A 25,986-nucleotide genomic window follows, 5' to 3' on the forward strand; every position below is an offset into this window, starting at 1 on the left:
AAACTTAAATACAGATCTTTGTTATTTCCCATGCTTTCTTGGCTATTTGTCGTAAAGTGAAGATCTGATCCTGACAGCCTCTATTTGGCATGAATCCAGCTTGTTCTTCACCAAGCTTTTCTTCCACAATTTTTCTCAATCATTTCTCAAGTATACTTGCATAGATCTTGCCAAGAACTCTCAGTAGGAAAATACCTCTGTAATTCTCACATTCAGTTTTATTTCCTTTTTTATATATTAGCACTATTAGAGCTCTACTCCAATCATTGGGAATTCGTCCCTCTGTCCAGGCTTTCTGAACTATGCAGTGCAGCCACTGCAAGACTTTTATACCACCATACTTCAGCATTTCTGGTCGAATATCGTCTATTCCTGCTGCCTTTCCACATTTCAAGCCTTTGATGGCTTTTTCTACTTCAAGTATGGATATGTATTCCTGACTGTATGCCTGTTGAGTGTTTTTTACCACTGTGCTATCTCTGCTTGTTTCATTTAGTAATTTTTCAAAGTAATTACTCCAGACTTCAAGGATATCTTTTTCTCCCGTTTTCATGTCACCTTTATCATCTCTAACTCCTTTTACAGCACTCTTTCCTCCATTTCTAAGCTTCTTCAACAATCTCCAGAATCTCTTACTACCTTCTTGATATTTATTTTTTATATTCTTGCCAAAGTCCTCCCATGACTTTTGTTTAGCTAGTTTTACACATTGTGTAGCTTTCTTACATTTGTTTCTGTATTCTCTAAGAGCAAAAGCTGACTTATTTGCCAGGAACTTTTGATATGCTTTCTTCTTTAAGTTCCTGTGTCCACCATGGAGTTCTGATTTTTCTATCCTTGCAGACAACCTCACCACATGCCTCTCTGGCTGAATCAATCAGTGTTTTCTTCAAGGTTGGACACTGAATCTCCAAGGTTTGGTTCTTGTTCGCAAACTCTTTTCTTTTTTTTCTTCAATAATCTTTGTGTATTTTAGTCTACAGTTCACATCTGAGAGCTGCTCAACTTTTATTCGCTTTAAAACTTTCTTACATGTCATTCTTTTCAATATGAAATTCAATCTATCCTGCTCAAGACTAAATAGTGATCACTTCCAATTTCAAATCCTCTGTACACTCTGGTGTCCTGCACCTGGGAGAAAACATCACTATCAACAATAACATAGTCAATGAGACTTTTCTTATTCCATGCCTTTTCTCTCCATGTGAATTTGTGCACATTTTTATGTTGGAACATGGTGTTATTAATAACCAGTCCATGTCCTGAGCAGAAATCCAACAGGTATTTGCCATTATTATTAGCTTTGCTCTTTTCTCCAAATTTTCCCAAAACATTTTTGTATGTCTGACAATCACTTCTTACTCTGCTATTTAGATCTCCAACAAGGATAACTTTCCTTTTTCATTGTGTCAGTAGCTTTCTCTAGAGCATCAAAAAATTCCTCCACTTCTACCTTAGTAGAGCCTTCTGGGGACCATAGGCACAAATAAGTCTCATTGTCCAATTCCCCATTCTGATATTTGCCCACATCACTCTACTTGAGACTGCCTGCCATTCAAGAAGATTAGCCTTGTATTTTGTGTTGAATACTATGGCTACTCCTTCTTTTCCTTGATTGTAATTTCCTGAATATAACATTTTGTATTTATTGCTCAGAAAGATCTCACCAGTTTTTGTCTTTTTTGTTTCGGTCACCCCTATTATGTTGATCTGGGACTTATCTAATTCCCCAGCTAGTTCCATTTCTTTGCCATTCAGGCTTCTTATGTTGATAATACCAATATTTAACTCTGGTGATGTTGAGTTGGGGTGTGCGTTCAGATTTGTTCCAGTAGCTGACTTTTCGCTGTTCGCCCTTGTTCCCTGGCGAAAACAATGGAGGCCTTGCTTAACCGGGCGACGCCCCAGCCGGCATGAAATTTTGTCATGTTGTACCATCATTTTGTATATTGGTTTAAGCCAATAAGAATACAATTTGGTCGGCTAAATCCCAAATTGCCAGCCCATCCTTGTTCGTTCAGTATCCAGGTAGATACCCAACAGGGTGCACCACAAGAAGGCGAGGATTGGACATTAGGTCAGATGGGATGGTTGGTTCTTCGCATTCCTTTAAAGGCTATGTGGAGGTCTCCTCTCAGTTATACAGCTTTGACCCTTAAGCACTCCAAATTTGCAATATACATAACAATAAATGCACTAAATTAGCAATATACATAACAATAAATGCACTAAATTAGCAATATACATAACAATAAATGCACTAAAAACTGCAATAATATAGTCCTAAAAAATTCCAATTAATGTATGAAAACATTCAGTAAAACAAAAATAAAAATCATCTTTTTACAGGAGTACAAAACAGACTTTCCTCACTTATCAGTCTTGAACAAAAACTTGCACTCCTTATATAAGAACCCCACATCTTTATCCATCTTCCAGAACAAGATTGTATGGTCACTTTCATCATTTGGATGTCGAGTAGCAGTTATTACTATTACTTTACGCCTCCAACTGGTTCTTAGACTCATCGAGGGAGAATACTTTATTCTACTGTACACAACTTACCATCTCCACTATTTTACTTAATTCACCAATTACACACCACACCATCTATCCCAATCACCAATAGTATTTATTTTTTGTAAATTACATGCCAATATGCAGGATGAAGAAACTTGAGTTTCCTGGAGAAAAAAATGCTGATGCCTCCATATTAAATCGCATATCTCATCTTCAGTGATAAAGCCCATGTAAAGATTCCTCTTTTCACAATGATAATAAAACTCAGGTCCTTTCCAGTTGAAGGATACAAATTATCATTCTTCCAATTGCACTATGGAGGCAAACTGTAGCACCTAGAAATTTCATAATCTTCTGATACTGTTGCTAGATCTGCCATTCTCAAACCCTGGGTTCCCCTCCCTTGCATACTGTTTCAGGTAATTATTCCTTAGTAACTGTATAAATTCCATTTCCATCTTGCATACACTTTCTACTCCCTCCAATCTATTTCCTCATGGCATGTACTCATTTCCTATACATGCAGTTCAATATTCCCTTGGACCTACAATTACTCTTGTATGATGTAATTACCAACCTATTCAGATTCATAACCTGGGAAACTGCACTGACCATTGCATAATCATTCCTGTGCTCATGTTCATTTGACACAGAGATAGATTAATAGACACTTGATTGCCTCCCTGCCCACTGCTAAAAAAATCAAAAAAACTTTAGTTTTCCTGACTTTGCTCTTCCCATCTCTTAGTAAACAAGACCTTCTCCAAATGTCTAACTCAAAAACCATTCACATGCAATCCATTAACATGTACACGTAGATCCAGTTCATCTAGACATCTATAAACTGCACACCATTCCTCTGGCACAATCTGCTCAATCCCTCATTGTCAATCATGGTCTTCCCTCTCGATTCAAAATGGTGGATTCAACAGGATATTGTTATTATGATGTGTGTTTCCACTTTCTATTTGAGAGCCAACAAAAGGAATATCATGAGGATAAGGAAGAGAGAATTTATCAATTACATAAACAATAAAGTGTATGCCAGAAATGTTACAAACTATGGAAAGCAATCAGATTATGAAATTATGAAAAAATTGACTGTAGGCTGAAGGCAACTCAGAAGAATTTTATCATTATGCTGCAAATTAAAAAAATGAATATGAAAATATAACTTTACTGAATGCAGATGGTACACTTGTGTCAGAAGCAGATGTGACTTTTCAAATAAGAAATGCTCTCTTTGCTAAGCTCTATCAACATGGCCCACCATGCTTCCACTATATTGGATGAAGAGATAGAGGTTCTTGAGTGGTAGGTTAAAATGCTATTGCATACCGTGAAAAGGAATATGGCAGTAGAGTCAGATGGGATACCATCACACTTTTATTTATTTATTTATTTATTTATTTTTTATTTTTTTATGTGGCTCCCACAAATATAAGCTTTTATAAACCAGTAGTATGCTTGTACCATTGTTGAACTTGTATACGTGGGTGATTGATGGACAGGTATTAAAAATGGTATATGGGGAGAGGATGAATTTGTCAAATATAATAAGATGACCAGTGGTATATATCAGAGATTAGTCCTTGAACCATTGTTCAATCTATGCATTAATGATATTGGGAAGGAGACCTGGCAGGAGATGTTCAGTTGTTTACTGAAAATAGGTAGGTGGGGTCAATCAGTAATGCTGCTAATATGCAGCACTTACAGAATGATTTGAATAGGTTGGAACTGTAGGCAAATGATAATGGTTATCAATTCAATCTTGTAAGTGTGTAAAGGTATGCATAATATATTGTTGGGCACATATTTGAAGAAACTGATCTTGTAGTTATGGTAGATAGGATGTTGAAGTTCAAATGTTGCATAGTAAAAATTGCAAATACGAGTATACTTGCAATTCTGAAACCAACATTGACGTTTAAGTTAAAGATGTCACTTTTCTTTACCAAAACTTCATATCTGCAGCTTGATATGTCTTCACCTTGACTACTGTATGCAGATTTTGTCTCCTAGGTTCCAAGATGATGAAGAAGCTGTGGAAATAAGAGTTACAAAGATGATATTTGGATTATGGAATGTGGATTATGAGGATAGATTGATTGAGAATATGTAGACTGCGGACACACTGGTAAACGGAAGAATAAGGGTTGATATGACATTTAAACTTTTCAACAGGTGTTTTTGAATACTACTTGATGGAATTTGTCAGTAGCAGGGCATCAGTGGAAGTTCAGTTTGTATGCTGTTAAGAAAGTGGTGAGAGCTAGTTTTTCTCTCATATAGCAGTGAGTGCAACACTTTGCACTCACTGAACTGTATGCGTTTGTGTTGTTTGTTTAGGTAGCTAAGGAATGTGTCTAACGCCTGGCGGCCATGGGACCAGATCGCAAAAACATCATCAACATATCTAAGCCAGACTTTGGGTTTTAGAGGGGAGGAATCTAGGGCAAGTTGCTCAAAATGTTCCATGTAAAAGTTAGCAATGGGGGGGGGGATAATGGCGAGCCAATGGCTGTGCCTTCTTTTTGTAAGTAGAAGGTGTTTTACCATACAAAATAACCTGACCGTAATATATGCGCAAAAAGCGCCGTGATATCTGGAAGGAATTTGTTCTGTAGGAGAAGGATTGTGTCATTGATTGGGACATTCTTAAAGAGGGCAGAGACGTCAAAACTGACTAATAAATCATCTTTTTCTAATGTAATGTCTTTGATGATGTTTATGAAGTGTTGTGTGTTTTTGATATAGGAGGGGGAATGACCTACCAATTCCTTGAGTGTTGCCGCTAATTTTTTGGGTAAGTGATACGTCGGGCTATCAATTCCTTCAACGATAGGTCTTAGCGGGGTTTTCTTTGTGAATTTTCGGTAGCCCATAAATTCTTGGGGAGCGTGTGTAGTGAGGAAACAGTTTTTTGACTGTATCTTCGGGCCATGCGGTAATTGACTTAAGTAGTTTCTCTGTTTTGTTTTTTGTTCTGTTAGTTGGGTTGTAGTTAACTGATTTGTATGTGTTATTGTCAGAGACCAGCAGATTCATTTTTTCTATATAAGTCGTACGGTTTAAAATGACAGTGGCATTTCCTTTATCGGCTCTGGTTATTACTATGTTTGGATTTGTTTTAAGTGATTTTATCGCTGTTAATTCGTGTTTAGTTATGTTTGTTGTTATTGTTTTGTTATGGTTTAAAATGTTCACAGTTTCTATACGTATTTTGTCTGCTATGTTATTAGGTATGAATCTTAGGCCTCTTTCCATATTACAAATAACTTCAAGTTTGTCTATCGTTTTCGGTGCTATAGCAAAATTTAAACCTTTGTTAAGTGTAGAGATTTCGTCTTTGTTTAGAGCATGGTTAGATAGGTTGACTATGTTATTGATACCTGTGGGTGATTGGTGGCTCCTGTTGTTTCTTGCTTCTGATTGGTTGTTGTTTTTCACTGTGGCAAACTTTGAATATGGCAGCTGGTTTTGTCATTCTTTTAGTCTTTGAAATTTGAAAATTAGGTTTTCTTTCTTCGTTTGTTGGATGTGGTTTGCTGTGCTGTCCATAATTTTTTCTAGAATTATCCAGATATCTGCATTTAAGTAGCTAGACAGCTCCGTTTTTTTCTTTTAGTAGCTGGTTTTGTGTAGCGGCTAGGTTCTTTCTGGTAGCTTGGATCTGCTCTCTCAGTAGTGCTTTCTCCATGCAGTGGTATATTCTTTGTGCCTTTGTTGAAGTGAATTTTCTCTTTAGTCTGATGCAGTTAGGAGTGATATTGCTGTCCCTACACCGTTTTAAAAACGCCAGGCGATTGATCAAATTTGAAACTTGGATCTTCAGCTTACTTTTTCTTGATTGCTTATTTATTACCCATGTTTCAGATCCATAGAGTACACCGCTAAAGATGCATGTTTCTAGTACTCTTAGTTTTGTTTGCAGGCTGATCACTTTACTTTTACAGATGTTATCCATGGCCTTCAGATTTGTTCTTCCCTTTGCAATCCTGATCTTTATTTCTTTTTTACAGTCCAAGTCATATGTCAGTTTACTTCCCAAATATGTGAATTGTTCTACATTTTCTATATCAATTCCATCCACTTGTATCTTTTGTTTCATGTTCTTCTCACCAAATACCATTGTCTTTGTTTTTTCAAGTTCATAACAAGTCCAAATCTCTTCCCTTCCTCTTTTAACAGTTTCAGTGTTTTTTGTAGTTCTCTTTCGTCTTCTTCAATAATAACAATGTCATCTGCAAATCTCAGATTGTTAATTTTCATTCCGTGTACAGATATTCCTTTTGCATCTTCCCATTGCTCTTTCTAAATGTGCGCTGAAAATGCTTGGTGATATTGGATCCCCCTGTCTGGTACCTCTGCCTGTTCTAAACATTTCCCCAAATCATCACCTATTCTAACTACTGCAACTGCATTCTGATAAACATCTTTTAATATAGCTATTAGTTTTTTATCAATTCCATAGGATTCCAGAACTGCTAATGTGTCACTTTCTGGTCAATATTGTCAAATGCTTTCTGAAAATCAACAAAGCAAGTATATATGTTTTTGTTTTTTCTCCTAGCTTTCTCTGCTATTAACCTCATTGTTAAAATCTGTTGAATTGTAGTTCTATTCTTCCTAAATCCTGCTTGCTCATCTGCAAGGTAGGCTTCCAATTGTGTTCGCAATCTTTCTGTCAATATCATCATCACTTTACCAAGGTGACTTGTCAAGGCAATTGTTCTATAATTTTTACATTCTAGCTTATTTCCTTTCTTGTATAATGTCACTAGTATTGATTTCACTCACTCCTCTTGGTATTTTCTCTCCTTTCCATACCATATTACATAGTCGTTGCATTTCTATAACCATACTTTCACCACCATATTTGATCGTTTCTCCAGTGATGTTATCATTACCAGGCCTCTTGTTGTGTTTTAGCCATCCTATTTCTTTTTCTACCTCTCCTCTTAAAATCTCCATATCGTGCTCATTACCTGGTGGTGATATTTGCTTCAATTCTTCAGTCAGTTTCCCAACGTTATCTAAATCTAGTTTTTCTTCATATAACTCACTACAGTATCTTGTCCACCGCTGTTCAATTTTTTCATTATTCATCAATACTTTGCCTTTTTCATCTTTAATTGTGGTCTATTTTGGTTGCCACTTTCTATTGATGGTTCTGATCATTTTGTATACCTGCCTTGTTTTATGCTCTCCATAGTACTGTTATATATTGTTGCAATGGGCTTCTAACCATTTCATCTTATCCATTCTGACTGCTTTTTTCACCTCATTACACTTTCTTCTATGTTGCTCTTCTATTTGTTCTGATGTATCCCTTCTTATCTTCAATATTCTTTTCTCCCATACTAACTTCAATGTTTCTTGTGTAATTCATTTCTTCTTGATCTTCTCTTCTTCTGGTACCATTTCTTCAACTGTATCTTCTATCGCCTTCATTACTTCTTTCACTCTTAGATTCGAATTTTTTTCTTTCTCCACACTTTTAAGTTTCTCTTCTAACACTGTTCCGTATCTTCTTCCTATTTCTGCTTCACTTATTTGTGCTATGTCTCTTCTATTCTGATGTTGGGGTTTATATATCTTTTTTAATTTCAACTTGATGTTTGCGATCACTACACTATGGTCCGAGTTTATATCCGCTCCTTGAAAAGTTCGACATTGCTGTACTGTTTTCCATCTTCTTTATATCATATCAATCATGTTCTTGGTTTTCCCATCATTTGATCGCCACGTCCATTTTCTAGACTCCTTTTGTTGGAATCTTGTGTTACAGATCATCATCTCGTGGTCCACAGCAAATTCTAACAGTTTTTCACCTCGTTCATTTCTTTCTCCGAAACCATATTTTCCCATTACTCTTTCCCAGCCATCGTTATCTATTCCAATCGCCTTCCATTTGGCATTCCAATCGCCTTCAATAATTAGCACATCTTGTTTTGGTATCATTTCTGTTGTCTCTGTCAGATCTTTGTAGAATAAGTCAATATCCTCATCTGCGCTGTCGGATTTGGGTGCATATATCTGGACTATTGATATGTCGAATGGTTTTGCCTGAAATCTTGCTACTATGATTCGTTCATTGACTGGTTTGTAGCCTAACAGTGTCTCTCGAGCTCTTTTGCTAAGAAGGAAGCCAACTCCTGCTTCATGCTTGGTGTCATGTCCTGACCATATTACGTCACATCCATTGCTCTCTCCTGATGATGTCCATCACATCTCCGCCAACCCTAGTATATCCCACCAATACAGAGCTTCCCTCCCCTTAACTAGCATTAACTTCATTTCTGGATCATCGCTTCAGGACAATGTCATGAGCATATAAAATATCCCATGGGAAAGGTCATTGAATGTCTGCTGTTAGACAGTTCATGACCAAGTTGAACAGTAGCAGGCTTAGCAATGAACCTTGATGTACTTCTACTTTGATTTCAAGTTCTTTGCTGCTTCTTGGTGGGTCTCTATTTTGTTATGACATTCTGGTACATGTCATACACTTGGTTAATATAATATTCTGAGACCTGTTGTGATTTCAGTGCTTGCCATATTAATTTCTGTGGAATCCAATTGAAGGCCTTTTCGAGATCAAATGTGGATTGCTATCTGCATTTTTATAGTCTCTCATTGTGCTAGATTATCACTTCATCACTATGCCCTAGTATTACTCTCATCTCCATCACTTAAGGGGAATTCTCTATCATTTTTGTTTACTGGGCTCATTGCACCTTTCATTACTACGAATTTCGGTTAATGGCTTTAGTTTTGGCTATTCCCTTTTAGTTACTTCCTTGGCGTCAGGTGGTGGGTTGCCACTTGATGCTAAAGCAGTAATCTCCACTTGCTGGGACTTGAAATCCTGCATTATGATTTAAATAAATTAGCGGTGTGATCAAAGGATAATGGTTTTCAGTTTGTTGTGGCAAAGTGTATTGATCATACACTTTGCCACAACTTTGCTGGCTGAAATGTGTGAGGAGATGGGAGTACAGTTTGTTAATGTGTGGAATGAGTTTGAGGGATGAAGCGAGCTGTATGGGAGCGATGGACTGCATTTGAATGGTTATGGTGTGAGTCCCTTGGAGAGACTGCTGCTGGAAGGTAGAGAAGTGAATAGAGAGAATGAATCAGATCGAGAGGGGAGTGATGTGGAAGAGCAGGAGAGTAAGACAGGAGAGATTGAAGAAGTGGATATGAATGGGGAAGTGAGTGGTATGAGTATAGAAAATGAGAAAATGGGTGTGCAAGAGGAGCAGGGAAACGGGGAGGCTCAGGGTGGACAGGGGTACACAGCGTGAGAAAGGTGAGAGCATGTGTAGGCAGGAAAGGAATGGGATAACCAGGGATCAAGAGGAAACAGTTGGAATTGAAAAGGTTTCTGAAATGAAGAAGCAGAAAGGGAAATTGCCCCAGTCGAGCATGGAGAGATCACATCGAGTGAGTGGTATCAGTGGAACTAGCTGTAGATCCAGAAATGAGCTGTTGTGTTTGTATACTAATGCTAGAAGTATAAGAAACAAGGCAGATGAAATGGTTGTACTAATTTCTTCTGTTCACCCAAAGATTGTCAGAATAAGTGAGACATGGTTGGAAGAGGATGACATCACGACAGGAACAGAGATGGAAGGGTATGATGTGTTTCGTGAGGATAGAAGGGAGGGGGAGTGCTATTGATGATAGAGAAAGAGTTATGTCCATACAAAGTAGAGATGCAAGATGGAAATATTGAGGCAGTATGGTGTGAGATAGAGGTGAATGGAATCAAATACTTGGTGGGATGTTGTTATAGACCAGGTAATGTGGATGGTGGTGATAGTGAAATATATAGTCAAATTAGCCAAGAAAATAAGAAAAAGGTGATCATTATGGGTGATTTTAATTATGGCAATATAAACTGGAATGATGAGATAGCAACTGGAAGTAAAGAAAATGAGTTTCTTGAGTTTTTGAGGGATAACTACCTCAGACAGTATGTAACAGAGGGCACACAAGGATTAAGAGTCTTGGATTTGGTCATCTCATCAGAGGATGTAATTATAAATGAGGTGTCAAATCATCCACCAGTTGGTGAGAGTGACCATGAGGTGATTACCTGGGTGGTTGCCAGCAGTGTGAGGACCTCTGTGAGAAAAGGGTATATGTGGAACTACAGGGGGGGGGGTTATTGTGATGAGCTCAAGAGATAGCTTGCAGGTGTAGTGTAGAATGAGTTAGCTGGAAAAGAGATCAAAACTTGGGGGATTTTCAAAAACTATCTAGTAGATGCAATGTCTAAATGTATTCCAAGGGTGAGAAGGTTAAATAAGGTAGGTGTTAAATGGATGAATAATGAAATTAAGCATGCGATACAGAGAAAAAGGGCATTGTGGAGGCAGCGTAAGAGAAGTGGAAATAACCAATTTCATGAGGTCTACAAAGATCAGGCAAGGATGGTGACTCGGTTGGTGAGAGTGGCTAAAGAGAGATATGAACAGCAGTTAGCTAATGAAGCCAAAAAAGAATCCTAGGGAGTTCTTTTGATATGTAGCCAGCAAAAGAAAGAATGATTATGGAAGGATGACATTGATTAGAGAAAATGGTATACAGACACCTGTTGCAGAATGTGTGATGGAGATACTTAATGAGCAGTTCATAAAGATCTTTCAATCTTGTGAATGTGACTTCATGGAGAGATTTAGAGCAGTTGATAATGGGGAGGAGAGACTGACTGTAAGTGAGCAATAGGTGTTTGGGGAGTTGAGTAAACTAGATGTAAACAAGGCTGTGGGACTTGATAATATATCACTGCATATTCTGAAGGAATGTGCCAGGGAGTTGACACCTGCCTTGACATATTTTTTTAATACGAGTCTTGCACTTGGTCAAGTTCTTAAGGAATGGAAGGAGGGCAGGATTGTGCCACTTTTTTAAAGGAGGTGATCGAACTCAAGCATCAAACTATAGGCGTATCTGTGTGTCAGGTGTTGCGATTAAGTTGTTGGAGAAACTTGTGAGAACTAGGATTCAGAGTTTGGTTGACAACAATGGTATTATCTTTGATGGACAGCATGGATTTGCTAAAGGGAGGTCATGTTTTAGTGTTCTACTTACTGATTACAATAAAGTGACTGCTTCCTTGAACAGAGGAGAAAGATATGCAGTAATATACTTGGATTTCGCAAAGGCTTTTGATAGAGTACCTCATGATAAGTTGACAGTCAAACTAGAGCTGATGGGGTTGGATATTAGATTAGTGCATTGGATTGGAGACTGGCTATCTGATAGGTATCAACAAGTTGTGTATGGGGATGCGATATTCAGGAAAAGGAAAGTCACTAGTGGAGTGCCTGAGGGGTCTGTTTTAGGGCCATTACTGTTTAACTTGTATATTAATGATATTGGCGAATATTTGGATGGAGATATTCAGTTGTTTGCAGATGATGCAAAGTTGGGCAAACCATAAAGAGTAGTGAAGAAGTTGTGGCCTTACAAGAAGACTTGAATAAATTGAGTGATTGGGCACGGAAATGGGGATGTGAGTTCAATGTTGCAAAATGTAAGGTTTTAAAATTTGGAAAACATGATGGGATGCAGAATTTATGCTTGGTGAGAATATATTGTTGGAGGTAGAGGAAATAAGAGATCTGGGGGTGATAGTAGATAAGGATCTAAAATTTAGGAGACACATTGCCAAAATTGTGAAGACAACACAGAGGCTTCTGGAAATGATGCGGAGGACACTGACGTGTAGAAGTAGGGAGATTCTTGTTCCGTTATATAAGTCTTTGATTAGGCCACACATGGACTATTATACCCAGATTTGGTCACCGGGTTTTCAGAAGGATGAAGAGATGTTGGAAAGGAGTCCAAAGGCGACTGACTAAGGTAGTTTCTGACCTCTGGAATATCGAGTATGAGGAAAGATTAAGAAGATGTAATTTGCAGAGTCTGGTGGACAGGAGGAAGAGGGGAGATATGATAGAGACCTACAAGTTGGTAAGGGGGTTGTTATAGGATCAATGGTGGAGAAGTTCTACAGAGAATAGTGGGAGATCAGCGGAGAACCAGAGGTCATCCCTGGAAACTGTATAAAGAGGGTGTGAGTAGGGATGTGAGAGGGAGGTTTTTTCATGCAGAGTTGTGAATAATTAGAATGCCTTGCCTGAGAGTGTGGTGTCTGCAAGGAGTTTGAGTGTGTTTAAGAGACGGTATGATATGTGTGTGTGATAAAAGGACCTCCCAGATGAGTCTTTGACTCCATGAGGTCTTGGGGTAATAATAATAATCATAATAATTAATTATGAAAAATGTACAAAATGCAATGTTGGAAGAAAAGATTATATGCCACATGTATGTATTTATGTTACGTTGATGCTATTAGATTTCTGGAAATAATGAGGATTACAGATTTGGGGTAATGATGGACAGAGATTGAAATTCAAATCATATTACAAAAGTTGCCAAAAAAGTCCCAATTGTTACTGATGTTGAAGAATACATCTACGAGTTGAAATAGAGAGGTTATTAATCTTCTTTATGAGGCCCATCTTGAATGCACAGATTTGGTCACCTGTGTTCCTTGGGGATTAGTAGGTGTTGGAGAGGATCCAGAGATGAGTAATCAAGATGTTGATATGGCTGTGTTATTCTCCCTTTCAGAAAAGAGTGAATGTGGTTTCGTTTAACAAGAAGAAAGGAGGTGACATGATAAAAGAGGTTCATTAAGATTGATACAGAAGAAATTTTTCAATACACAAGGCGTAGGAACAGAACTAAGGGTCATTCCTGGAGTTGTGTTGACATGTGATTAATAAAGCGAGGATTAAATTTTTTGATGGAGAGTGATGAATGGCTGGATTGGATTGCTTGGCATGATAAGTAATCATGTGAATATGGATTTGAATAAGGTCCTCCTGCAATGAGTTTTCTGACTCCATAGAGATGCCTATATTAATAATAATAATAATGATATTTTATGTATATGTAGTTCTTATATAGACTCAATAGACAAAACATTAGAGATTGGAGTGATTGGACGTTGACACTGGCATCCCCTGCTCAGAGTGATACATACCCAATTTGAATGCAGTAAATTGCAGGCATTGGGGCTTTCCAACAGTGTATCACAATCGATATACATGAGTAAATGTGGCAATCTTAGCAATTTTGATTGTTCACGTATGATTGGCACAAGAGAGATGGGTCATCTATCACCCAAATGATAAGAACCCTAGACTTCTTGAGGGCAACTATATCAAGAGCCTGTCAAGAGTATACCATCAGTGGATGTACCAGCGCCCAGTAGATAGGTTTCTCTAATATTTTGTCCATTGAGTATATAGCTATACTTTTTTTTATATGTATATATGCATTGTTTTGTATGCAGGTGTGTGTGTGTGTGTGTGTGTGTGTGTGTGTGTGTGTGTGTGTGTGTGTGTTTAAAGGTATGATTTTTATATACATTTCTTTTTATACATATTTGTATCTTGTTAGCTGTATACTCTTCTAGCTTATGTTTAAATTGTTCTTTGCCTTTCTAATAGTATTATATTGCTATCCTCAAAGTGCCTGAAGAGTGCATTTAGCATCCATTGTTTTCTTTCTCATTTTGCTTCCTGTAGCTATCCATTTGCTCCCTCGCAGCAAATGGATGGCTATGTGCTGACCGATGATAGTTAAATGCACTCACTCTGACAGTGAGAAGTACCTCATCACAAAATGTGTTTTTTTTTTTTATTAAATGCTTTATTTTTCTTTATGTAATTAATTAGTATAATTTATTTTGCATTTTAATTATGTTTATATTAATAATCAGATAAATTTGTGCAGTGGATGGGCAAAGGGAAACCCATTTTGGTTTCTAGACTCCAAGCATAGAACTTTTTTTAGCCACTTCAGGCTTCCAACAAGCAGATTGATGGTCACACACTAGCTGTCAAAATTTATCTACTGTCTACCAGTTTCCAGAAGTAAGAGTATGCAAAAGAGTTTTGCATACTTCCTTTGAGGAATGGTAATAAACAATTTATTTTTATTTATAATTTAATTCTTTAATTTAATTTTTGTGCAGTATATGTGTAACATTACTGGATTTTCTTTTGATTTTTTTTTTCACTTATTGGAAAGATTGTTTTCTTTACATAGGTTGCTGAAGCCATTCTTGTTGATAACATAGATAAGAACCAACTTAACCATCTTGTAAGTCTTAATCTTGCTCATAATGACTTTGATCATATTCCTATTATGCTGCCATGTTTGGCACCAATTATTACTAGATTGAACTTAAGCTATAATAAACTTACTTCAATGGGACCAATATGTCATTATCCACCAGGAATAAAACATTTGGATTTATCCCACAATAATATATCATCTTGGTTCCAGACTGATGATGGTGATTATGAACATTTACAAAATCATGAAGTTTGCTATGCTTGCACTGAAGATATGAAACCTAAAAATCAGCCATCTTCGTTATCAGGTGAGTTATCTCCATTAATTAAATACATCATGATTGCTTTGTGATGCTGCTAATTTTTTTTTGTTACGTAGTATTTTTTACAAAGTATTTTGTGAAGTATCACTCTTATATCGAAATTATGCATTGATTATGTTGATTATTACTTATAGAGTATTTTAGGAAATGGATATTTGATATAATGAAGTATATGATATAATAATTAAAAAAATTGAAGTGCTATTTCTATTCTTTTTCCAAAATCAAATTGGCTTCATCAGGGGAACAGTACACAAATATGTGCATTCATGCACAACATTATTATTATTAACATCTGTCCTCCACTAATTCAAAGGACTCATTGTGGGACATCTATACTTTCTCATGCCAGATAGTCATCGAACCATGACTTGAACCCACTCACCATACTTTCAGGCAATGTATTTCACTAACCAATTACTCTCCATGCAAAGACCTGCTTCCAATTCTCCTGCTCACATCCTCCTTATACAGCTTCCACAGATGATCTCTAGTTCTACCCTTGCCTCCCACTACTCTATGAAATATCATCTCCAAATTAATCTGGTCACAACCCCTCATCAACTTATATGTCTCAATCATATTCCTTCTTCTTCTCTTCACAAGACTGTAAATTGCATTCCCTCACACACACACTCTCATCATATCTGACATTCCATAAACTTGACAGTTACTTAGTAAATCTTCTCTGGACCTTCTCCAATACATCCCCCCCTGAAAACCAGGTAATCAAATCTGTGCACAGTAGTCCATATGTGGCCTGATCAAAGCCTTATACAAGGGAATCATAATCTCTTTGCTTCTGCATGTCACTGTCCTTCTCATTATTGTCATAATCCGTTGGAATGTTCTTACTATTTTATCAATGTGACTTCTAAACTTCATGCCTCCGTCTTCCATCATTCCCAGTTCTTATCTCCCCCACCTTGCTCTAAATTTCTCCATCAGTTGTATACTCTGCATCCCGACCTTGCCTACCAAATTTCAAGACCTTGCACTGTGCAACATTAAATTGAGAGCTCCACTCATTTGTCCACTCACATAGTCTATTCATATCTTCCTGCAAGGCCACAATGTCTTCTATACTTTTCATAGCCTTTCCCAACTGTGCTACATCAGCAAACAGCTGCACATCTCCAGTTAAGTCGGTCTCACTGTCATTAATGTACAAATGAATAATAATGGTCCCAAAAGAGATCCTTGTGGCACTCTGCTAGTGACCTTCCTCTTTTGGGATACCATTCCTCCATATACAACCTGATAACATCTCTCTGACAAGCCAATCAGCTATCCAATTTCTGATCTCATCTGTTTCAGTTTAGCTATTAGCTTGTCATGTGGCAGTCTATCAAAGGGTTTTTCAAAGGAAAAAACCCTTTGATAGATTGCCATGTACACCGGTATGTATGCATTTCCTTTATTGAGCTAATTTGTCACCTTGTTGTAATACGTAAGCAGATTGCTGAAATATAACCTCCTCCTAACAAACCCATGCTGACCATCATAAAGAATACTGCTATTATTAACACCCATTTCTGAATCTTAGTCCAAACCAACTTCTCAAACCAAACACCTTAACAACAACCCCAGACTCACAGATTAGCCTATGATTTCTTACCCCCCCCCCCCTTTGTGAAGTGGAACAATTTTTCCCACCTTCCATTGCAAGACTCATGTTAAATAGTTGTGTCAAGAATTCCATAGAGCATTCCCTCAAGACATGTGGCAGTATACTCTCAAATCAAATACTCTCACTGAGCCAAGTTGTCTATACATTTCTTTGTCTCCATCTTACACATTTTTTGGCCTATAGCAACACTCCACCAAATATCTCATTCTATCTAACATGGATAATCAAAACTGATGCAAGGATGCAGAAGTGACACCTATTGTGTATACCACCAAAGGAAGTTGTATAAACTCAGATGTGACAGTTGTTTAAATCCTATCACAGATGCATCATACAAGTTATTATCTCCAGGCTTATTGGATTTGGTGTTTTACTATGATGCACTTAAATTAGGATTACGTTCTCAGGCATTTAAATAAATCAGACTGAGGATATGTCTTTTAGCATTTTATTATCAATCTGTATGTGAGAGAGAAAGAATTCAATATAAACAAAGAAATTAAATGATTACCTCTGTTATTTATACACATGCACATTCATATTTTAAAATTATGGCTTAAGCCTGCTCTGTCATTATTTTTACATTGTGTGCAAAAACAGAACTTAACAGAATAGATATGAAAACCAAATGTTCATTGCAATATTTTTCAGATATATTCCTAAGATCTCAAGTACTGCTTTCCATAGTATTTCATGAGATTTGATTTAGTTGTGGCAAATATTCTTGTACACAGTTGCATGTAAAGCACAACGACCATCTGCATCTAGTGTGAATGAATTCAAGGATAGGTTATGATAGCTGGGTTGGGTAATTTACAGCCTCCCTTGAAGAGTCCTTGACTCCCTGGAGGTCTCAGATAATAATAATAATAATAATATATATGGTACAGAGACCTCCAGGGAGTCAAGGACTCTTCGAGGGAGGCTGTAAATTACCCAACCCAGCTATCATAACCTATCTTTGAATTCATTCACACTAGATGCACTCACTACCCATAAGGGCAAATTATTTCACTCACTTCTCTCTGGGAGTAAAACCTAGCTCTTAATCCTTTCTTAACTGCAAATAAATTTAACTTCCATGGATGCCCCCCGTGTTCTCTCCCCACCTTCCATATAACGAAAAATTTCATTAGTTGAAATGCTATAACACCCATTCAAAAGTTTATAGACCTCTATCATATCACCCCTCTTTCTCCTGTTAACCAGAGTCTGTAATCCACATACTCACAATCTGACCTCATAATCTAAATCCCATAATCCAGATATAATTCTTGTAACTCTTCTCTGCACCCTTTCCACAGCTTCTTTATATCCTTGGAACCCGGGAGACCAAATCTGTGCACAGTAATCCAAGTGTGGTCTTATCAAAGCCTTATAAAGAGGCAAAATTACTTCCTTATCCTTACATGTCAAGGTTCGCTTCAACATAGCAATTATCCTCTGAGTTGTATTTGCAACTTTTGCTATGTGACCTTTGAACTTTAAATTCTTATCCACCAATACACCAAGATCTCTTGCCTCTTCAGTTTCTTGTAGCATAACCTCGCTAATATAATATGCCACTGGAACTCTAATCATGCCAAAGTGCATAACTTTACACTTACTAATATTAAACTGACAGCCATTTTTGTTTGCCCAGTTTCCAGTCTATTCAAATCATTTTGTAATTGCTGAATATCAGTAGCATCCCTGGTTGCCCTGCCTATCTTCGCATCATCAGCAAACAATTTCAAATCTGATGATAGACCCTGCTTGATGTCATTAATGTATAGATTGAACAATAATGGCCCAAGGACTGAACCCTGAGGTACACCACTGGTTACCTTAAATCTGGCAGATTCTCACCCACTGTATACCACTTTTTGATATCTGTCTGTCAACCATCCCCTGATCCAAGTCAATAGATTATGTTCCAATCCCATATTCTCCAGTTTACACAACAGCCTATCGTGTGGTATTCTATCAAATGCCTTAGAAAAATCCAACATTATCATGGTGTATCCATTCCCTTTATCCAACTCAGCTGTAACATTATTATAAAATATGAGCAAATTGCTAAAACATGACCTTTCTTTAGTAAACCTATGCTGTTCCCTGCAGAGTATAGAATGCTTGTCTACCCATTTCTGTATGCGAGTTCTTACCAACTTCTCTAAAATCTTCACCACCACACCAAAGATACTAATAGGTCGGTAGTTAAACACATCAGTTTTTGCACCACCTTTGTGCAATGGAACTATCATACATTCCTTCCATTCCTGAGCTGAGACTCAAGTTATACAAATGTGTGAAAGTCCTAGCCAATTCAGCTGAACATTCCTTTAACAAACGGGCAGATATTCCATCTGTCCCTATTGACAAATTCTTATCCAGGTTATGCAAGAACTCTTCAACCTCATTTTCATAAACCTCTAACTCTTCATCCACCGTAGCAGTAGCACCATGCACCATACACCTGGTTGATATATATCTTAGCAAAGTGAGCACTCATTAACTGAACAATCTCCTTAGCTTCCGACACTAGTGTACCATCTGCATTCAATAAAGTTATTCTTCCACATTCATTCTTTCTTTTGCTTGTGACATAATGATAAAATTCTTTTGGATTGCCTTTAGCTTGCATGGCCAATTTCTTTTCATACTCCATTTTAGCTTTTCTCACAATACTCATTACTTTTCTGGCTTGAGCTTTATATATTTCATAACTCCTCTCACACTTATTCTCACGATATTCTTTCCACATCATCTTCTTCTTGTGGATCTCTAGCTTAATAAGGCTGCACATCCATTTCACTTCCAACCTATTTATTCTTTGAACACTAGGGATACATTCAGATACCACCTCATTCAAGCACTTTTTCAAAGATTCCCATGCATTGCTGACATTTTTTCCATTCAGTAACTGATACCATATGACCAAAGATAGTATTCTTCTAAGTTGATCATAATTTCCACCTTTGTAATTCAGCATGTAGCCTGATTTAATCGGAGCTTCAATACAAGTAGATACTTCCCAAGAAAGAACAGCATGATCACTGTCACCAATTGGTGGTAAAATAGCCATATTCTTGACAGATTCCTTCTGATGCTATGAGCAAATCCAACACTCTTTGACCTTGAGTTCCATCTTTCACATGCTGCTTGAGAAAGTCATCTCGCAACAATTCAATAAATTCCTGTTCTTTCTGATCATGAGATTTCTCTTCTACCCAATCAATGTTTGGAAAATTAAAGTCACCCATAATGATCATTCGCTTGGTACCCATAAGGCTAAATTACATGGGACATTGCTACCATCATTGTTTTCTTGTTAATGGGACTTAAGTCATCTGATACCTTAGTAGCACTAAGGTATCAGATGACTTAAGTCCCATCCTCCTCCTCTCCTATCTCTTCTGTCATTCCTAAAAATAGTATATCCGTTACACTCGATCCCACTTACCATATCTGATTCTGATAGCCAGATTTCACTAATGCCAACAATCTTAGGCCACATCGTATTCAATAAAGTACCAAACTCAACCCCTTTGTTTCTAATGCTCCTGGCATTTGTGTATAGACATAATAAATTATGACCTAGCCTATTCTTATAATTAGATATGCAATGTATTTGGTCTTGTTCTAGAATTTTCTCTTTTCCCTCCCCAGACATACTTAAAAGGTCCAAACCCAAAGTATATTTTTCCACTCCTTCGCCATATACATAACCATGTTCGAAGGCATTTATATCTTTATCACGTTTGTATACCATAGCTGAACTTTCACACATTTTCCCCATTCCTCCCTTGATCTAATTTCCCTGACTCTCTGCATTAAGTCTCATACCAAGAAGTAATTTCTCCAGGCTTCTGATGCCTAATGGATTCAAGTGCAGGCCATCATTCTTATACAAATCTTTTCTGCCATCAAACACACCCCACACGTCTAAAAACTCACATCCATATCTTCTACATAGCCTGCGCGTGAAATCATTTGCTATCATCTCCCTCCTTCTTAACTCAGTACTATCATATCTAGGTAGTAATCCTTCAATATTTTCTCTTTCACATTTCTTTCTCGCTTCTTCCAACAGACCTTTCATATCTTCTCTCATACTATGTTTGTCACCACTTAAATTATTTGTACCTACCAGCAGTACCATTTCTTTTACATTTCTTTTTTGGTTTTCAATTACGTTTGTCATATTTTTAATTTTTGCTCCCGGGAAACTAGAAGTGGTGACTCCCTCGGCAAGCGCAAATCTTAAAATTGAGTCACCATACCATATTACCTCTCATTTCTTAGATATTAACTGACTTATCTTGTCATATCATAAAATGTATTTAGTCATTTTACTAGGACCCCAAATACATTAATGATCGATTGTACTAACAAGCTTTAACTATCTAATAATGAATACAGTTACTTCGATGTGTTCATTGAATAATATTAATATGATTTATATGATTTTCTTCTTCATTGGTCAACAATGAAACTTCATATCCTATTTACTAATAAAGGTAAATTAGTTGATCCACAGAATTTTCATTAATAACAAAAACTGGTGCTTCTTGTAAGCACTGTAGTTCTTCCAAAGTTGGAAGAATAATGGAATATTGCACCCTTGAAAAATACCTTAATTAAATTCTATTTGTTCATGAGAGGAATCTTTATATGAATCTTTTCAGTTCAAGGTTAGCTGATCTCATACAGAGGTAACAGCATTTTTTTCTCTTTGAAACTCAGATTTTTCATCCTGAATATAGCCAGAGTACACATGCAATTTACAGGTAAACATTATTATTCGAGAGTGATTAAATGGCATTGTACTACACAGATGATGGATGGTGGCATTGTGCGTAGGTGGAGGATTAAATTCTGATGACAATAGATTATATGGTGTGGAGCACTCTCCCACAATGAGTCCTTGGAAGTATTATGTAATAATAATATTTATCTTTAAGGAAATCTTTAACACCCCCTTTTTTTTTACACACTTTCTGTTCCTGTTTTCTCTTCTCTAAATGTATTTCTCTTTTACTTGATGTATATTTAAATTATTTTTAGTTCAATCAATGCAAAAACTGCAAGCACAGTTGCTAATTCTTCTTCTTTTTCTTCTCATAGCTGTTAACTGCAAGTTGTTTTTCACTGGAGAATTTTCCCATTAAACCTGGTTAAGTTTAATATCCTGGCCATTAGCCAGATTAACCACAGTCAAATTTTATCAACAGAAAGCAGAATTTGCATACATCGTTTCTTGTTTTATTTCATTTTTCAATCAACAATGAAAATTGTCATTTGCAACACTATGTAAAGATGCTTAGATTAATTTAAATATGTACACCCTCTGTCCAAAAAGAAACCGAACTTTTTGAAAATAGAAGAAACTAGTGGCGCCACCTGTTGTATCTTTTTGTTGTCGAAAACAGCAACCTTCATTAGTGTTGTGTCAAACTGTTTATGACATTTGTTTCATTAGAAGCCGAGTTATAGTGCCAAGAGTGACAATGTGTTTTGAAGAACGGTCGGAAAATGAGTTTCAAACAGAGAGAGCTGGTTTAAACGATTTCAAAGCGGTTGTGAGACGCTTGAGGACGACGAAAAGCCAGGCTGTCCAAAAACTGGACTAAGCGAAGTTAACATCCAAAAAGTACATGATTTCATCAAAGAAAACCCGAAATTGTTTGTGAGATTGAAGATGAATTGGGGATTCCAAAATCAACTGTGCACCACATTTTGACCGAGAGTTTGGACTTTCGTAAATTGAATTTTTGATTTGTTCCCCACAAGTTGACCAACGACCAAAATATATATTGAATTAAACACTGCAAGGACCTCATTAAGGACTCAAACTTCCTTCAAACGATTGTTACTGGTGACAAAACATGGTGTTTTGAGTATGAGCCCAAAACAAAGTGCCAGAGTGCTGAGTGGAGACCACCAGAAGAGGGGCATCCGAAAAAAAAGTCGCTTGGAGAAGTCAAAAGTAAAGACAATGCTGATTTGTTTCTACGATTCCAAGGGACATCATCAACAAAGAATTTGTTCCTGAGTTTTATCTCGAAGGTTCGAAGCGATTGATAGTGAGAATTCGTTGTGTATGGCATGAATATTGTGATGCAGGCAGCTGGTCATTTTTGCACGATAATGCACCATCTCATTGTTTGTGTGGATCACTCGCTGTATTTACCTGATTTAGCACTCTGTGACTTCTTTCTCTTTCCCTGACTTCATTTGCCGATGAAAGGAAAGCGATACAACACCATTGAAAATGTTCAAGCGACAGTAACCAAGACCCTCAAGAGTATCCCAAAAATTGTTATAAAAAACTCATTTAATGAATTAATTGACCATGCCAAATGCTGTATCGAAACTGAGGGAGAGTATATTGATTGAAATAAATGATTTGAATAATTATAATTGGCCTGTATTTTATTTCTATCAAAAGTTCGGTTTCTTTTTGGACAGAGGGTGTATGTATAGCCTCTGCTACTAATGGCTCGCAAAACGTTAAGCAAGTTTGAGCACGGTTAGTAGTTAGAAGGGGATTTCATTTGTTCGATGCTATTGGCACACTCTCCCTCAATGAGTCTTTGGACTCCCTGGAGGTATCATATAATAATAATAATAATAATAATAATAATAGGCCCACCATAGGAGGGGAAAACTCTATATAATTTTTTTTAACATATAAAGAAATTGGTAGAGTTAACAACTGTAATAAAACTATAATTTTAAATAATTTGTACAACTTTTTATATTATGTCACAGACACTTTCATCCACTTAAATGCAATAATAATTTTTGACTTCAGTTATGATCAGTCTTGGTGGCTAGTGTCGTGAGTGAATGTAGCAGCAGTATATTTGAGCTGTTCTATGAAAAGTGTTTTTAAATAGTGTATTCTGTGGCTTTTTATCATATAATTGTGTTTCAATAAATTAAAGATGCCAAGAAATTATATTCTTGCTTTAATCCTTTAGTTTTTAGTATAACCAAGTGAAAAAAATTTCAACATCGATCTCTGATGAATATTTTAATAATAAGGTTATACACGTTTTCACTACTTGTATATGAGAAATGTATGATTTCTGCATTACTTCAACCTTGGTATCTCTTCTCGGTCTGAGTAGTGGCTGTTTGCATAATGCCTAGTATTATACACTTCCGAAAATGGGTGTCTTTTGCATTATGGGATACTAAGGCAACTGATGTGAAGTCATTAACCTCTATATACAAGTAGCCCTCTCGTGAAGATACTTCATGCACAAACTTTGTTTGCTTACTTAAATAAAGGATTAAACCAAGAATATAATGTCTTGGCATATTTAATTTATAGTATAACCTAATGAAAAAACTGTCAACATAATTGTGCTTCATTTTTTTCATGCTGGATATGTCCTTCACAGTAGTGTTTGTTTGTGTTTTTGGTACTTGTTTTTTCCTACTGCTTCTGCTTTCTGAAAATGGTATCCATAAAAATATTCATCAGAGATCGATATATACAAATATATCGATCAGCTTTCCCTGTATATACAAATATACAGGGAAAGCTGAGTTACATTACACACAGTAAGCTAAAGAAACAATGATTTGATCACCGGTTATTCTACTGGCATGACCTCTAGTGGGAAAAAAAAATTAATTAATTATTTAGAAACTACATCAAGCTAAATTCTATTTAAGATAACATCAGCAAACATTCTTTCTTATAGACAGTTTTCTTTCAGTGACAATAATGTCCTATTTTTAACATTACAATTGTTATTTTTGATTTAGGATTCTGGATTATCTACAGTCCTGTTTATAGTTAACTCTTAGAGAGGAAGGTTCCGTGGGTCAAATATGTGCCTTCCATTTGCTTGAGATTTTTAGACCATCATTATTGTTCAGATTGGGGTGGTTGATAATAATCTCACAGGCTTCCTTAAATTTGCATTCATACTATGTTTTGATGTGATGTAAACAACTGGTGCTTTTCCAGTCAATTCTATGTAAGGAGATTCAGGGCATGATCAGAAAGGCCTGCTTCACCATAGTTATTATATTTAATGTGTTGTTTATGTTCCTTTTGTCTGATAGGAATTGTACATCCTGTTTCCCCTATATATAGTATATATGTAATGTACCATATATAGGGGAAACATAATGTCCATAATTATAAGTCCATAATTTCTAATAATGTAAGTCAAGTGTAAGTCCATAATTTCTAAAATGAATGTAGTGGATTATTGAGTGAGCACTTAATCAGCATATATCCTACTAGTGGAAATTATGTTGGGCAATAAATAGAATCCTTTGGAGAAAGATTAGACTCATCCTATGCAAATGCAAACAGAGTATTCTGGCAGACCATCTGCCACCTTCAAGGGAGGAAATTGTGCACAGCAAAGGCAATTAAGGCCTCTGATGGTGCACTTTTAACAACTGAGAAGGATATCCTCCACAGATGAAGGGAATACTTTGAGAGAGCCTTCTTAACCCAGGTGACTCAGGGGTTGTGGACATCCAAGAGGTGCGGATCGGGGCGATGACCAGTCTCACAGCAGAAGAGGTCCATTTAGCAATAAAATCGCTAAAATCGGGCAAGGCTGCTGGTGATGATGAAATTTGGCTTGAAATGCTAATAGCCTTAAATCAAGACGGTGTTCTCTGGCTAACTCGAGTGTGTCAGGCTGCTTGGATATCTGGGCGAACACCAAAGCAATGGATGGCAGACAGGCATAATAATACAAGTCTTCAAGAAGGGAGACCAGAGGGATTGCAGCAACTGTCGTGGCATCTCTCTGCTCAGCCTGCCTGGGAAAGTATATGCTAGGTGCTTGGAAAGAAGGTGCAGGAACATAGTTGAGTCAAAGCTCCAGGAAAAACAATGTAGCTTTCGTCTTGGTAGAAGCACAACTGACCAAATCTTCACTTTAAGGCAAGTCTTTGAGAAATCTTGGGAATATGCCAAGAATGTCTATACATTAAATTAAGGGGATAAAAATAGTTTTATCCCCTTAATTTAATTAAATTTCTGGTGAAGTTTAAGATAAAATAGCCGTTTGGCTTTTTATCCTAATGTCTACACATGTTTTGTAGACTTGGAGAAGGCATATGACTGGGTTCCTCGGGATAATCTTTGGCAGGTAGTACAGGAGTATGGAGTGGATGGCCAACCATTAGCAGCCACGTATGAATGCCCAGAGTTTTGTGTCAGGGTAAATAGCACAACGTCTGAACCTTTCACAGTCTTCGTTGGTCTCACCAAAGGTGTGTTCTGTCACCCCTCCTTTTCATAATATTTATCGACTGGATTGATAGGTGCAGCTGAGGCAGTGAGTGTGTCAGAATTTGAAGATGTAACATTGGACATCTG

The 25,986-nt window shown here is 36.9% G+C and overlaps 1 protein-coding gene across 2 annotated transcripts in view; it reads left to right on the forward strand.

The window, feature by feature from the left end:
- The window catches only part of LOC150094209 (leucine-rich repeat serine/threonine-protein kinase 1-like), an 803,235-nt gene that overhangs the window by 201,241 nt on the left and 576,008 nt on the right, over nt 1–25,986 (forward strand). For both annotated transcript variants that reach the window (XM_090412317.1, XM_090412318.1), the window contains exon 10: nt 14,659–14,995. In XM_090412317.1, the coding sequence (XP_090268443.1) occupies nt 14,659–14,995 (337 nt within the window). The remainder of the gene's footprint in view (nt 1–14,658; nt 14,996–25,986) is intronic.

The sequence above is a fragment of the Typopeltis vanoorti genome, chromosome 22 (assembly GCF_054136105.1).
Source record: "Typopeltis vanoorti isolate ZY-2024b chromosome 22, IOZ_Tvanoo_1.0, whole genome shotgun sequence".
Lineage (NCBI taxonomy): Eukaryota > Metazoa > Arthropoda > Arachnida > Uropygi > Thelyphonidae > Typopeltis > Typopeltis vanoorti.